Source organism: Myotis daubentonii, chromosome 6 (assembly GCF_963259705.1).
Source record: "Myotis daubentonii chromosome 6, mMyoDau2.1, whole genome shotgun sequence".
Classification (NCBI taxonomy): domain Eukaryota; kingdom Metazoa; phylum Chordata; class Mammalia; order Chiroptera; family Vespertilionidae; genus Myotis; species Myotis daubentonii.
In genome coordinates, this window is record NC_081845.1 from 41,513,861 (window position 1) to 41,526,084 (window position 12,224).

Below are 12,224 nucleotides of genomic sequence, written 5' to 3' on the forward strand. Positions count from 1 at the left end.
TATTGCAGTATCTGAGTCACCTGCTTTCCTTTGTTCCCAGTGAATTGGCTGTTTATTAGCATGCTTCCTTCCATTGGCTTGGGTGTTGGACATTGCAGGTAAAAATCTGTAGGGGCTTTGGGTAATGCTGTCTTCCTCCAAGGAGGGCGGATTTATTTTGGTAGGTAGGTATTGTACTAGCAGGGGTGGGCAAACTTTTTGACTCAAGGGCCACAATGGGTTCTTAAACTGGACCCGAGGGCCGGAACAAAAGCATGGATGGAGTGTTTGTGTGAACTAATATAAATTCAAAGTAAACATCATTACATAAAAGCAATTCAAACGGGCTGGATCCTGCCCGCTGGCCGTAGTTTGCCCACGGCTGTACTAGCCGGTCACCTTGTCCCATCCAGGGTTAATTTCAGGTTTTGTTTTGATTTGTTTTTAATTTCAGGTTTTGTTAGGGCTGGTCTATTTTACTTTTGCCCCTTTCCTGGTGTATGGCCAGGGCACACATTTATTCCTAGATTTAGTCTTCTGGGATCCAGACAAAAACCGAGGTGTTTACCAAGGTCCATCTAACTCTTTCTAATTCCATCTCCATCAGCACTAGACGGCTGAGGAAATCTGTTAACTCCTTTAGCCTCCCAGCCAGGCAGGTAGAGTAGAATGAGACAGGAAGGTGCATAGAGCAAGGGACCACCCTGAAAGTCAGCACCTTTTACATTTTACACCCTAGGCACCTCTCTTGCCTCACCCTAGTTTTGGCCCTGCTCTCAGCTACTTTCTGCTGAGCCTTAACATTCAATGACTTTAAAGGAATATATATGAAGATGGTGGGGGCTTCATTCTCTGTCTCTCACCCTGTGGCACCTCAGGGAACTGGCAAGGGCCCTTAGGGGAAAAGCTGGGGGTAAATGTGTACCTCAATTGTGCTTTCCCCCAAGTTCCTGGCTGCACTGCTTGCCCTCCAATGCATTCAAAATGCTTTTTATGCAAAATGTTTTTTTGCCTCATCAAGTTAGTCTCTGCTGATTGAATTGTGTACTGCTCATGCTCAACTCTGACCTTTTGTTTATGCTGTTTCTTCACCCATCTTTCTCACTTCACCTGAATCTCGCTTCCTCAAACTGCTTGTGCATTTATTAGAAATGTTGTTTTGAACAATTTTCATTGATGACAAAACACTATATGATATAGGAGGAAAAGTGTAAAGTTCCAAACTATATATAATCTAACCTAATTTTATTTTTTAAATGTCTAATTTATTTAACCAAAAAAGGTTAATGGTTATTTCTGTGTGATGGGATTAAGTACTTTTAAAAAATGTTTCTATATTTGAAATTAATTTAAAAATATTTCTGGGTGGTGGGGTTATGTATGAATTTTATTTATTCAGCTTCTCCCTATTCTCCACAGTAAAGTACAATGTTATTTATAACAAAAAGCTGCTCTTTCAAAGAAAATAAACACAGCTGAAATGTTTATGTAATCATGCCCTCATGAGCATTCAGGGTAGAGACCTTCAAATCCTACAAGTGAATCATTCAATGTCGCACAACAATGTGAATGTACTGGTGTGCTTAAAAAATGGGTAGGATGGTAAATTATGTGTTGTTGTTTGTTTGTTTTTACCACAATTAACAACAACAACAGAAGTAGGAATCATAGCAACCCCCCCCCCCCACAACCACACAATCATCCAGGTATAGAGCTGAAATGAAAATGAGTTTAATTGTGGGACTGGCCAACTTATAGAACTCAAGAAGTTTCATCAAATTGTTTCAGCAGCATATCAGCACCGCATACAAGTCTACATTCACATATTAGATATTTGGTACTGGAGTATTCCGGCTTTGATTGTTCTTTTCAGAAGCTTTTATTTTTAAATCCTCACCCGAAGACATTTTTCCTATTGATGTTTAGAGAGAGTGGAAGGGAGGGAGCGAGGGAGGAGAGAAACATACATTGGTTGCCTCCCATGCACACCCCAACTGAGGCTCAGGATGGAACCTGCATCCCAGGTGCGTGCCCTTGACTGGGAATTGAACCTGAGTTCCTTTGGTGCGAGGGTGGATGCTCTAGTCACTGAACCACACCGGGCAGGACTCGTTTCAACTACTTTTCCATTAATTAGAAAGAATTATAAAATGGTTTCTCCAAAAGGGCTTGAACACTTTTGTTTCAGGGGACATTTCCTGAGCACATGCAGTGTGTAATCTGATTTAGAGGCTCACACACAATCATTGCCGGCGAATCCTGGACAATTCCTGATGCTGATAGAACCTACTTTTTCTTCTTCGTTCATTCATTCATTCATTCATTCATTCAGACTGAATTTACTCGCCATCTGTATTGACATAGTTTAAATCACCTGTATCTGAAGATGTTAAAACTATTTAATATATGTGTAAATGGCCTTTTATGCATTCATTTAACTGAGCAATCATACAAATAATGAAAAATCTCCAAAACTCATCATAAATGCCAACATTATATTTTTATTTTTAATCAAGTAATTTTTTTAGACCTCAAAATATCCATAGTTGACAGAATAAGACATTAGGCATGAAATGAGATATAAAACCCACGGTCTGCAGAAAGGCAAGCAGTATGTTAGCCCATCAGAATGACTGTACACGAGTGAAGGCCATGCGAAACAGCTCCTTTTTTGTCCTTTAAAAACATACAGTTCAAGTGTTTCGTTTAGTTTCACTTGTAAACATGAGTCAAAATGGACAACGAGGCAATCTAAAGACTACACAGGATAATTTAAAAACACTAGATAAAACACCATAGTAAAGAGATATAGAAATCAGTGTTCACTTTGGTCTCTAGTATGGTTAGGGTGGTTAATACCGAAATAAAAAAAATAAAAACACAAGAAACCCAATACATATAACTAAAGCCAGCTTGGTGGTGGGTGCCAGTGGTTGGTAGATGTAAGTAATTCGAGAGGTAGTCAACACCGTCATGTTTAAGCTGGTAACTCTCTCAGTGTTAAGCCACAGATGTATTACATATCAGAATAGGTTCTCACAGTACAGTACTTTGCCATAACTTTGCAGCTTTGCTCCATATATAAAATTTAAAAACAACTCATTGGTCAACTTCTCACTCTAACTGAACTATGACACAGATCACATAACCACCACATCTTAAAGAGGCTGATGACAGCTATGTAAGACAGAATTAGATGCTTTTAACAAGTTGTTCTTCTCTAAAACAAATAAATCTAGGAAGTTAACATCAAGGCAGCTGCACTTGTACATACTTTCCCAAATTTTATAACCAAAGGGGAAACACACATATATATTTTATGATAAACATTTCTTAGAGAAAACAGATAAATTAATTTAAATTAACTTTAAGACTTAGTGAGATTTCCCATGTCCTGTATAATTCATCTTACAGTGAATGTTACAAAGTCTATTAACACTTATGGGCTTCTATTCACAAACTAAATACAACTAGCATTAACTTGGGGCCACATTGGTGCAAAACAAAACTGGGCCAGACTATTGAAAAAAAAATCGGCAATAAAAACATCCTGTTTTTGTAGGTGGATTGATGCTAATAACATGATGTTTACTGATCTTTTTCCTTACATTGCACGCCAAACTTGCAAGTTATAAGCAGGTAAAAATCTTTCTACATCTTTCCATTGTAAAAATACATCCAAAGTCCTCTAGTAAAGACTAGAAATGCAAGTATAAAAATGTTTCCACTGTAATCAGCCGTGTAGCAAATGAATAGCTCACAGGGCTGAGAGACTGCTAGAGCATCTTTCTTAGGAATTACATTTGTGTTGACATGGGGGTGAGGTCAAGGAGCAACTAACTCACAGACCCCCTGCCCAACCCCTGTAAACGGATGCTTCACACAGCCCGACCCCTCAGTAGCTGGAAATGGCATTGCACGTCACTCTATGTCCACTCCTTGGCACTAGTTAGCTGTGTGCCTAGGGCAATAATGCTGCAACATGCTTGGCCTCAGGGCAGCACAGACACACATGCAGGAGATTGGCATCTTTTATACTGTTTGCCCAGCATGAATGCCCTCAGACACCAGCCTCTCCTCCTGCCACCCCTTCCTGCCTCAACCTCTGGGCAAAGCAGCTGTTTCCAAGATTGCTTCTGTGTGCTGTGTTGCTTAAAGGGAAGAGTGACCATAATTCTTTCATCTAAGTACATGATTGGTTCAAGGAAATGCTTGGAGACTTTGCTAAGTAAGTGAGATGCTTGATGCTTCATTATTCACAAGTGTTTGTCAGAAACATGCAGTTGGTGAATTGCTATCTATACTATAGAGAGGCTCTGTACCAGAGGGCGATCAGCCACCGGAAGGCTGGAGCAGCATAAAGGTGTGCTATGCATCAACGATGAGGTAGCCTTTTGTTGTAAACAGAGTTATATTTCACCCATGAAAATGGACACTGTGCTCACATCTGTGATATTCACATATACAAGGAGTTCAGGAATTCTACTGTCCAGTACTTTTCACATGAAATAGAAATAGGAGAACTGATATTTAAATTCAGAAATTTTGATCTACATCAAACAGAGGTAGTCATTACTAACATCAGTATATAATACTTATACAAAGGTCAAAGTTATTTGGTTTGTTTTGAGTAAGCAGGACTGTAGACTATTCTGTAAAGAAACAACAACAACATCATCATATATGGTATGTTCCCTGAGCAAAGTTCTTTGTCCTGAGTATGTTATGCAATAGTGATAATATTCTTATATAAAAAATAAAACCAACTTTTAATCATAAGATAGGTTTGGTATGTGCTCTTAGTTCAGTCTTGTAAAATGCTTAAAATGATTTCAAATTGCACCCATAGGTCCACAGTTATACTCTTTAAAAAAAAAAAAAAAACATGATCTCAGCTCTGCACTTTTTAATATGGAAACAGGAAATGCCCAATTCTCAAGTCCATAACTTCTCTAAGTCCGTAGTTCTCTAAGGTCAAGAAACTTTGGTTTGGATTTTCAAAGTGACTTGTTATGGTTTGCATTTTTACTGTTCACCTGCTTATTATACCTGCTAAAAATTAAGCAATGCCACTTTGATTTGTCTACATAATTTAAATACGCTTACAATCCTCACGTAAGGCAAGGACGGACTTCTCTACAGCTATATCACATTCAATATCGTCAAAGGTAAGCGTTGCATCACAGCACACTGATATTTCAGTACATACTGTGGAGATTCTCACAAACACTGACATGGAGTTCAGGCTGAGCTGTGGAGGACTGGCGGCCCAACCCCGGGCATTTCTCCTTATGCCCGGCTGGCTGACACAGCAGCAACTTACCCAGGTCTACGTGGAAGGACAAGTGGGAGAGGGAGCGGTCATTGGTAGGTAGAATACATCATATCTGAACTATGCCTTTTCCTTCCTTCCTTCCTTCCTTCCTTCCTTCCTTCCTTCCTTCCTTCCTTCCTTCCTTCCTTCCTTCCTTCCTTCCTTCCTTCCTTCTTTCTTTTTGATTATCTGAGCTTACACCAACAGGCTCATCATACAAAACTATATTTATTGCCAATGTTAAGCGTTATAATCGGTACCTTGTTGGAGATGTTTCAGTAAAGTACCCATAACACCTCTAACCAGGATGACACCAAAGTGACTGAAACCCACAAGGGACCAATACTATGACTGTTCCCCAGCCAATTTATTAACATAACCGAGGACCAAGCTGCGAAGCCTATCGCCATCACTGTGTGTTCATCCTGAATCCACCATGTAGGTCCCCTCAGCATGGTAATAGAGGGAACTCCCTAGATCGATCTTATTGTATAAAATCCTTCTAGCTCGCTGCAAGGAGAGGTTCTGGTACCTCTGGCCAAGCTCATCACTCTAGTTGCCTGCCACCAAACACTGCATTTTTTAATATATTCAAGGTTATACGTATTGGGCAACTGTGAGCATCAATAATGTCTACTCTCAACCCTGGCATTCTATTCATATCTCTGCTGTTTTGTTTGTTTTAAAAACAAGTTAGGTAACTCTTCAGGGGGAATAAAAATCACCACCAAAATATATACCAAACTATTGGAGTTTTTCTCCAAGGTCTTCAGTAGTAAACAGGGAGGGCCCCTGCTCGAAGTGATGGTCAAAAGGACTGACTTAGTCAAGGGAAGCTGCTGTTGCCACAACCCCTTACAAAACCTCACAGCACGTGAAAGATTATGAGCTGGTATCAAAATACCACTGAAAACAATCAAGTCACTACATTTTTACATTGCCCTCCCGCTTCCTTTCTCTTAATATGTATCTAATTTACAATCAAAATATATGAATTAAAAACATTGAAATATCGGCACAGAAATTACACATTCATTGTCTTTTCTGGAAATACGCATCCCAGATTCAAAAAGCTTATGGCAGTCAGAGGCATGTGGAGTTAAGGTACTGCCTTCAAAAGGGGTGGGAGCACTCTATGGATATCAAGAAAAAAGGCAATCCCAAACTTGGGGGAAACTGACGATTTAAAAACCTTTAGTACCATGTGATTGGCAGCTCTGAGATCTGAAGTATCCTTTGGTTCACACAAAAGTAACAAGCATGTTTTTATTTGTATGTAAGGTAAAGGGAATGGTATTTCAAGAAAAACTCCAGAGGTTATTTTTGAAACCATCTAAATAAAATGCTTCCCACGAGTTTTCAATTCTTGGGGGTGTTAAATTCTGTGAGGGAGGGTGTGTGCTTGTAGCTCTATGCACACATATATAAAGACAAACGCTCTTTATATATATATGTCTCCATTGCTATATAAATCCTCCTACACACACAGGCTCAGGCTCTCTCCCTCTCACACATGCACATATAGGTAACACACAGAATCTCATTCTCTGAATTACATCAAACATGACACCCTGCTCCAATGTAATTTGCTTAGAGTGATTTGTCTGTTTAAAAAAATTCACAGTTCCTCAACAGTAGTTAAAAATCCCAGGTCAGCTGCTGTTTGTGAAAGACTGTTCCCCTATCCTTGCATGAGGTAGACTTCCCAACCGGGGAGAGAAAACGATACATTAAGAAGAAGGGTTATGTCTTTTTCCTTTTTTGGACAGAAGGCCCCTTTTTGCTTTGTTCTTCGGGGGCTGCCGATGACTTCGAGGAGGAAGCTTCCTGAGGGGACCGGCCTGGCCACTCTGCGATCTCGGACCTCGCCTCCTGAGGAAATGGGGGTGATGTACAGCCGTGCCCTCCCCCCACCTCCCGTGGGAAAGCCGCAGTGCATGGCTGTGAATCCGCTTCCTGTCTTCCCTGAGAACTGACCGGCGGCTGCACAACAGTTTTATGCGGGCAGTTGGCCACCATGTGTGTGATGCTCTGACAGTAATGGCACTTCTTTGGCTGAGGAGGTAGACTACATTCCTTAGCATGATGATCAAGGCCACCACAGTTGTAGCATCTGCAACAAGAATAATGAAAACATCTTAGAAGCAGGGAGCAGGTGTCATCAGATGTTATTTATGTATGTAAAAAGATACCCCCACACACAAGCTGTCCATGAGATTCGCTCATTTTCATGTGCCTTCTTTAGTACGTATGTGATGCCATTTACCAGACCATGTGTTTCGAAGGCCATCATCACCCAAACGCTCCGGCAAAGTTATGAAGCCAGTTGTACTTGACACACCAGTCAATGTAAAACACGAAAGGCTATGTAATCACTTCCATACAGAAATTACTCCTTTTCAAGATCTGACGGGTTATTTTAAAAAACACAGTTTAGCCCACTAGAGGGCAGCCAATGCTCAACACAAGAGCAAACAGCTAGCTTTCGAAGGATAAAACAAAATAAACTGATGAACAAAACAGATCCAGAGACATAGAAACATGGAACAGACTGATGAATCTCAGAGGGAAGGCGGGGGTGGGTTGGGGTGGGAAGAGACCAACCAAAGAACTTATATGCATATATGCATAACCCATGGACACAGACCATAGTGTGGTGAAGGCCTGGGACGGGGCAGGCTAGAAGGGGTCAATGGGGGAGGGGGGAAGGGGACATCTGTAATTCTTTCAACAATAAAGATAAATTAAAACAAAGAGAGTTAAAAAATACAGCTGTTGACATAATATGCACTGGCAATGTACTCAGCAATTGGGAAAATTATACAGCAAATTCTATTTTATCAGCTTCCCGTGCTTGGCAAACCGCGGCTCGCGAGCCATATGCGGCTCTTTGGCCCCTTGAGTGTGGCTCTTCCACAAAATACCACGTGCGGGCGAGCCCGAACCGTGAGATTGAAACTTCGTTGCCCATGCGCAGAAGTCGGTATTTTGTGGAAGAGCCACACTCAAGGGGCCAAAGAGCCGCATGTGGCTCGCGAACCACGGTTTGCCGAGCCACAGTTTGCCGACCACTGTACAACCTTTCTTTGGGTATTAATTATTTTGACGATGGAAACCAGTTGACTGGAAGAATTTTTTTCCTTTGTCCAAATTAAGCAGTGCAGGGAAGTCTGATATGTAGGGAAATCAGATGTCTGTAGTGAATGATATCTGGAAAATTACCAAATAATTTTAGAGTAGTACAGTAAGTGTCTGATCAGAATGCTGTAAAAGAAAGCTGACTACTTAGATTGGATTTTAAAAGGTTGATGATAGGACAGTGATGGAAAGAATTTACCTTATTTTCTACTGTAAGAAATTAGTTTTCCTCTAGAGTAATTCTTCTAAATTGAAACATAAATCCATTCTTAATCAGTGTTTAAATACACATTGGGTGCATAACTTTATATTAGATGTTTGAAAATTTGACTTAGTGTCTAAAAACTGAGCAAGTAAATTATTTGGAAGATATATTTGCTTAATTCCAGTCAGACTTTCTTTTAAATTTTTATATTAAAAACAACAAAACAGCATAAAGTGGAGAAAATAAAATTTCATAATTACAAAGATTTTAATCTACTTGTTGAGTATAGAATTTGCTTATTAATTTGTCTCCAAATGAAGTGTCTTAAGGACTTTTTATTTCAAACTACATTTATGTCTCCATAATTCTCATTAGGAAGCACAAACAGATCACAAAGTTTTTTAAAAATGGCAAAATAAGTGGTAACTATGAGAGTCAGCTTAAGACTATTGACAAAAAAAATTAATTGTAATTAGATTTGTGTGTGTGTGAGAATAGCAAGGTCAATAAGTTATATTACTATATATTTCCAAGACAAATTACTAAGCTACTACTAATCTACTGAGCAATATATGTAGAATACTTAGTATTTTATTTTCTGGGATAAGTTATAAAGAGTGATTTGTACTTAGCAAAAACTAGGATAACTACGGCTTGCTTCTCACCAATACTACCTTATTTTCTTATAGATGTGAGAATAATGAATTCACAAGATGGGCTTTTATTATTTGCAATATTAATAAGTATTTATCTAGGGGAAAAATACATCACATTTTCAAAAATTAACAGGAAAACCAATAAAGTACTTTTTCTGGTTATATTATTTATTGTGTAATTATGTACCTTCATATAATAAATAAAACTTTGTAATTAATACTACAATAAAGATTCACTATTGTTTCAGCCATGTGTTTAAAAAGATAGTGCAAATTTAAAGAATAAAAATTACTAATGCTTGAAATTCAGGTCCCCAAAATAACACACTAAAAAATGGCATCTTTCAGAAATATAATCATATTACTTATAATAATGTTTTCCCATATTCTATAATTGATAAGTGGATCTTTAAATTAAATTTGCCCATCTATAAAATATCTCCTTTTGAATCAAATTCACTTTCTTGAGGATAACATCCAGTTAGGAGCTCATTTTCGAAGAAAGAGAAAATAGGTTAAAGGCTTCCGTGACAGCAGGCTCTCCTGCAGACACATCCATCTCATCAGTCACTGTGGGATGCACTGTGCTATCCAATTTAGAGAACCATTTGCCCACTCATTTACCAAGGGCCTGATGTCAAGATCCCACTTTCACAAATGGGGTCTTCCATCATATTCTATATGTGCATTTACCATTACGTTTGGGGTTTAAAAGTTATTTTGAAGAATACTATATAATTCTGGTTTCCTTGCATTTTGACCTGCCTGGTTAATGAACACCCCCCCCCCCCCCCCCCGCCAGCTCTTCAGATATACTCTATCCCTAAGCCAGACTGCCTTCCACACGAAAAAGATTTACATTTAGTGTATATATGCTTCGTCTTTAAAGGGGAGGAGTGGTATTCATTCTCCTATTCTACTTAATCATTCAGTGTCAATCACTCTTAGGAAGAGTGCAGATCACACTCCATTATAAAACCTTTTTCCTTCCCAAGGGACTGACACCAAAATGGAAATGTTCAGTTACCTTTCAGCCCACTAATGATACCAGACCACATACTCCATAGAAGCTCTACAAGGCACTGGTCTCCTTTGTTCCCTCTCCACACCTCCAAATCGGGCTTTTGTTAATGTGAATGAATTACACTGTGATGGGAGCATAAAAACGCCATGCATGCACATCTATACCTACACACTTCAGAAAAACAGGGCTTGGCAAAAGTACATTTATAGCTGTGAGTATGAGAAATGGTTTATTCTTGTTTTATTATTTATTGTATTATTTATTTGTATTACAACTGCAAACTTACTTTTGCTCACCCCTGCATAAGGATAGACTCACAAGCAAAAGGCTACGTAGAAGGAACCATACTCTGTGTGTATTCCTATAGCCCAACTAGTGTTAAGTATTTTACAAAATGATAAACCAATGTCACAAAGGATATTTTCTTACATATTAAAGATAAAAATAAATTAAAATGTTCAGATTAATCTTAGAACTTTATCAAATTCTTCATAAAATTTCTTTATACTTTAATTATAAAGAGCTAGCATAGGACGTTCTTATTAAGTTACTTCTCATAAGATACTTAAAATGGAGGATAATCAAATTGAAGTCAATTTTTAAAAGACTATCAAAATAAGATCAAAATTTTTAAATGAAAGAAGAATGCCAACAATAGATGTAGAAGCACCTAAATTGCAAAAGAAATAAAAACAGATCTTTTAGATTTACATCTTTAGGAATATCAATTACATTATGAAATAACTAGGTGAATTTTAATAAACCAAGCCCAAACACCTACTAAGTTAATCATAACATAGCCGAAGTTTTGAGGATTCTATAATAAAAATGGAAACTCTGATTCAGAAACCAGATCTACTAAGATCCTTGAAAAACTTACAAGTTTGGGGATCCAAAATAAGTAAATTATATTTGAGTGACACCACAATGGCTAGAACTGAGCTCAACTAAAGACCACTAGATTCTATAGACATTACACAGAAACATTAGTTCTTAGATGATACCTCAATAGCTTAAATGAAACAATTCATCAACTATGTATTTCCCCTGGGTCCCAAAAGTGATTTTGAAAATCTGGGCAGAGGGGTGATACCACAGATAGAGAGCCAGATTTGTCGTTTTAAAATTTAATGGATAAAAATGGTGCTTCTAAGTATTTATAAAGTGCTAGCTTAGTAAGAATTTATTTGGAAATTTAAATTTACATCCTTTGGGGTTTGGTGGAGGCATTAAGAATAAGGATACTACAGTGCACTGTAAGCTCCTCAAGAGAAAAGACATGTTGAAAGAATAGTACATAAAGCAACATCAGGGGGAAAGAATAGATTGGGGGGGGGAGTGGGGGGGGGGAAGAAGCTATGGGGTGCGGAAAAGGGGTGAATATAGGAAAGCAGTACATAAAGATCTCCAGTAAAGTGAGAGAAGAAAAAAAATTCAATGTAATTTCTAAACAGGAGGCTAGAGGGCTAAAGAAAAGCCAGATTGGAAAGAACTTCAGAAACTAATTTGAGGAAAAGATAACTGACTCTGAAGAGATTGTTTATCATTTTTAATCTTGACAGGCCAACTAAAATCCAGAAATAATACTAATAACATTCCTCAAGTCTATAGCTTTCTATTCTAATACTAGAGGCCCGGTGCATGAAATTTGTGCACGGAGGGGAGTTCCTCAGCCTGGCTTGCACCCTCTCCAATCTGGGACATCCTTCTCCCAATCCGGAACAGCTGGCTCCTAACCACTCGCCTGCCTGCCTGCCTGATCACCCCTAACCCCTCTGCCTGCTGGCCTGATCGCCCTTACCTTGACCCCCTGCCAGCCTGATAGCCCCTAACTTGATCCCCTGCCAGCCTGATCACCTCTAACTTGCCCCCCTGCTGGTCTGATCGCCCCTAACTGCCTCTGCCTTG

General features: G+C 38.9%; 1 protein-coding gene across 1 annotated transcript in view; it reads right to left on the reverse strand.

Moving 5' to 3' along the window:
- Positions 1-5,471: 5,471 nt before the first annotated feature.
- LIN28B (lin-28 homolog B) overlaps positions 5,472-12,224 on the reverse strand; it is a 73,619-nt gene continuing 66,866 nt past the window's right edge. The window contains exon 4 of the mRNA XM_059699760.1: positions 5,472-7,406. Within this exon, the coding sequence (XP_059555743.1) occupies positions 7,037-7,406 (370 nt within the window). The 3' untranslated portion in view covers positions 5,472-7,036. The remainder of the gene's footprint in view (positions 7,407-12,224) is intronic.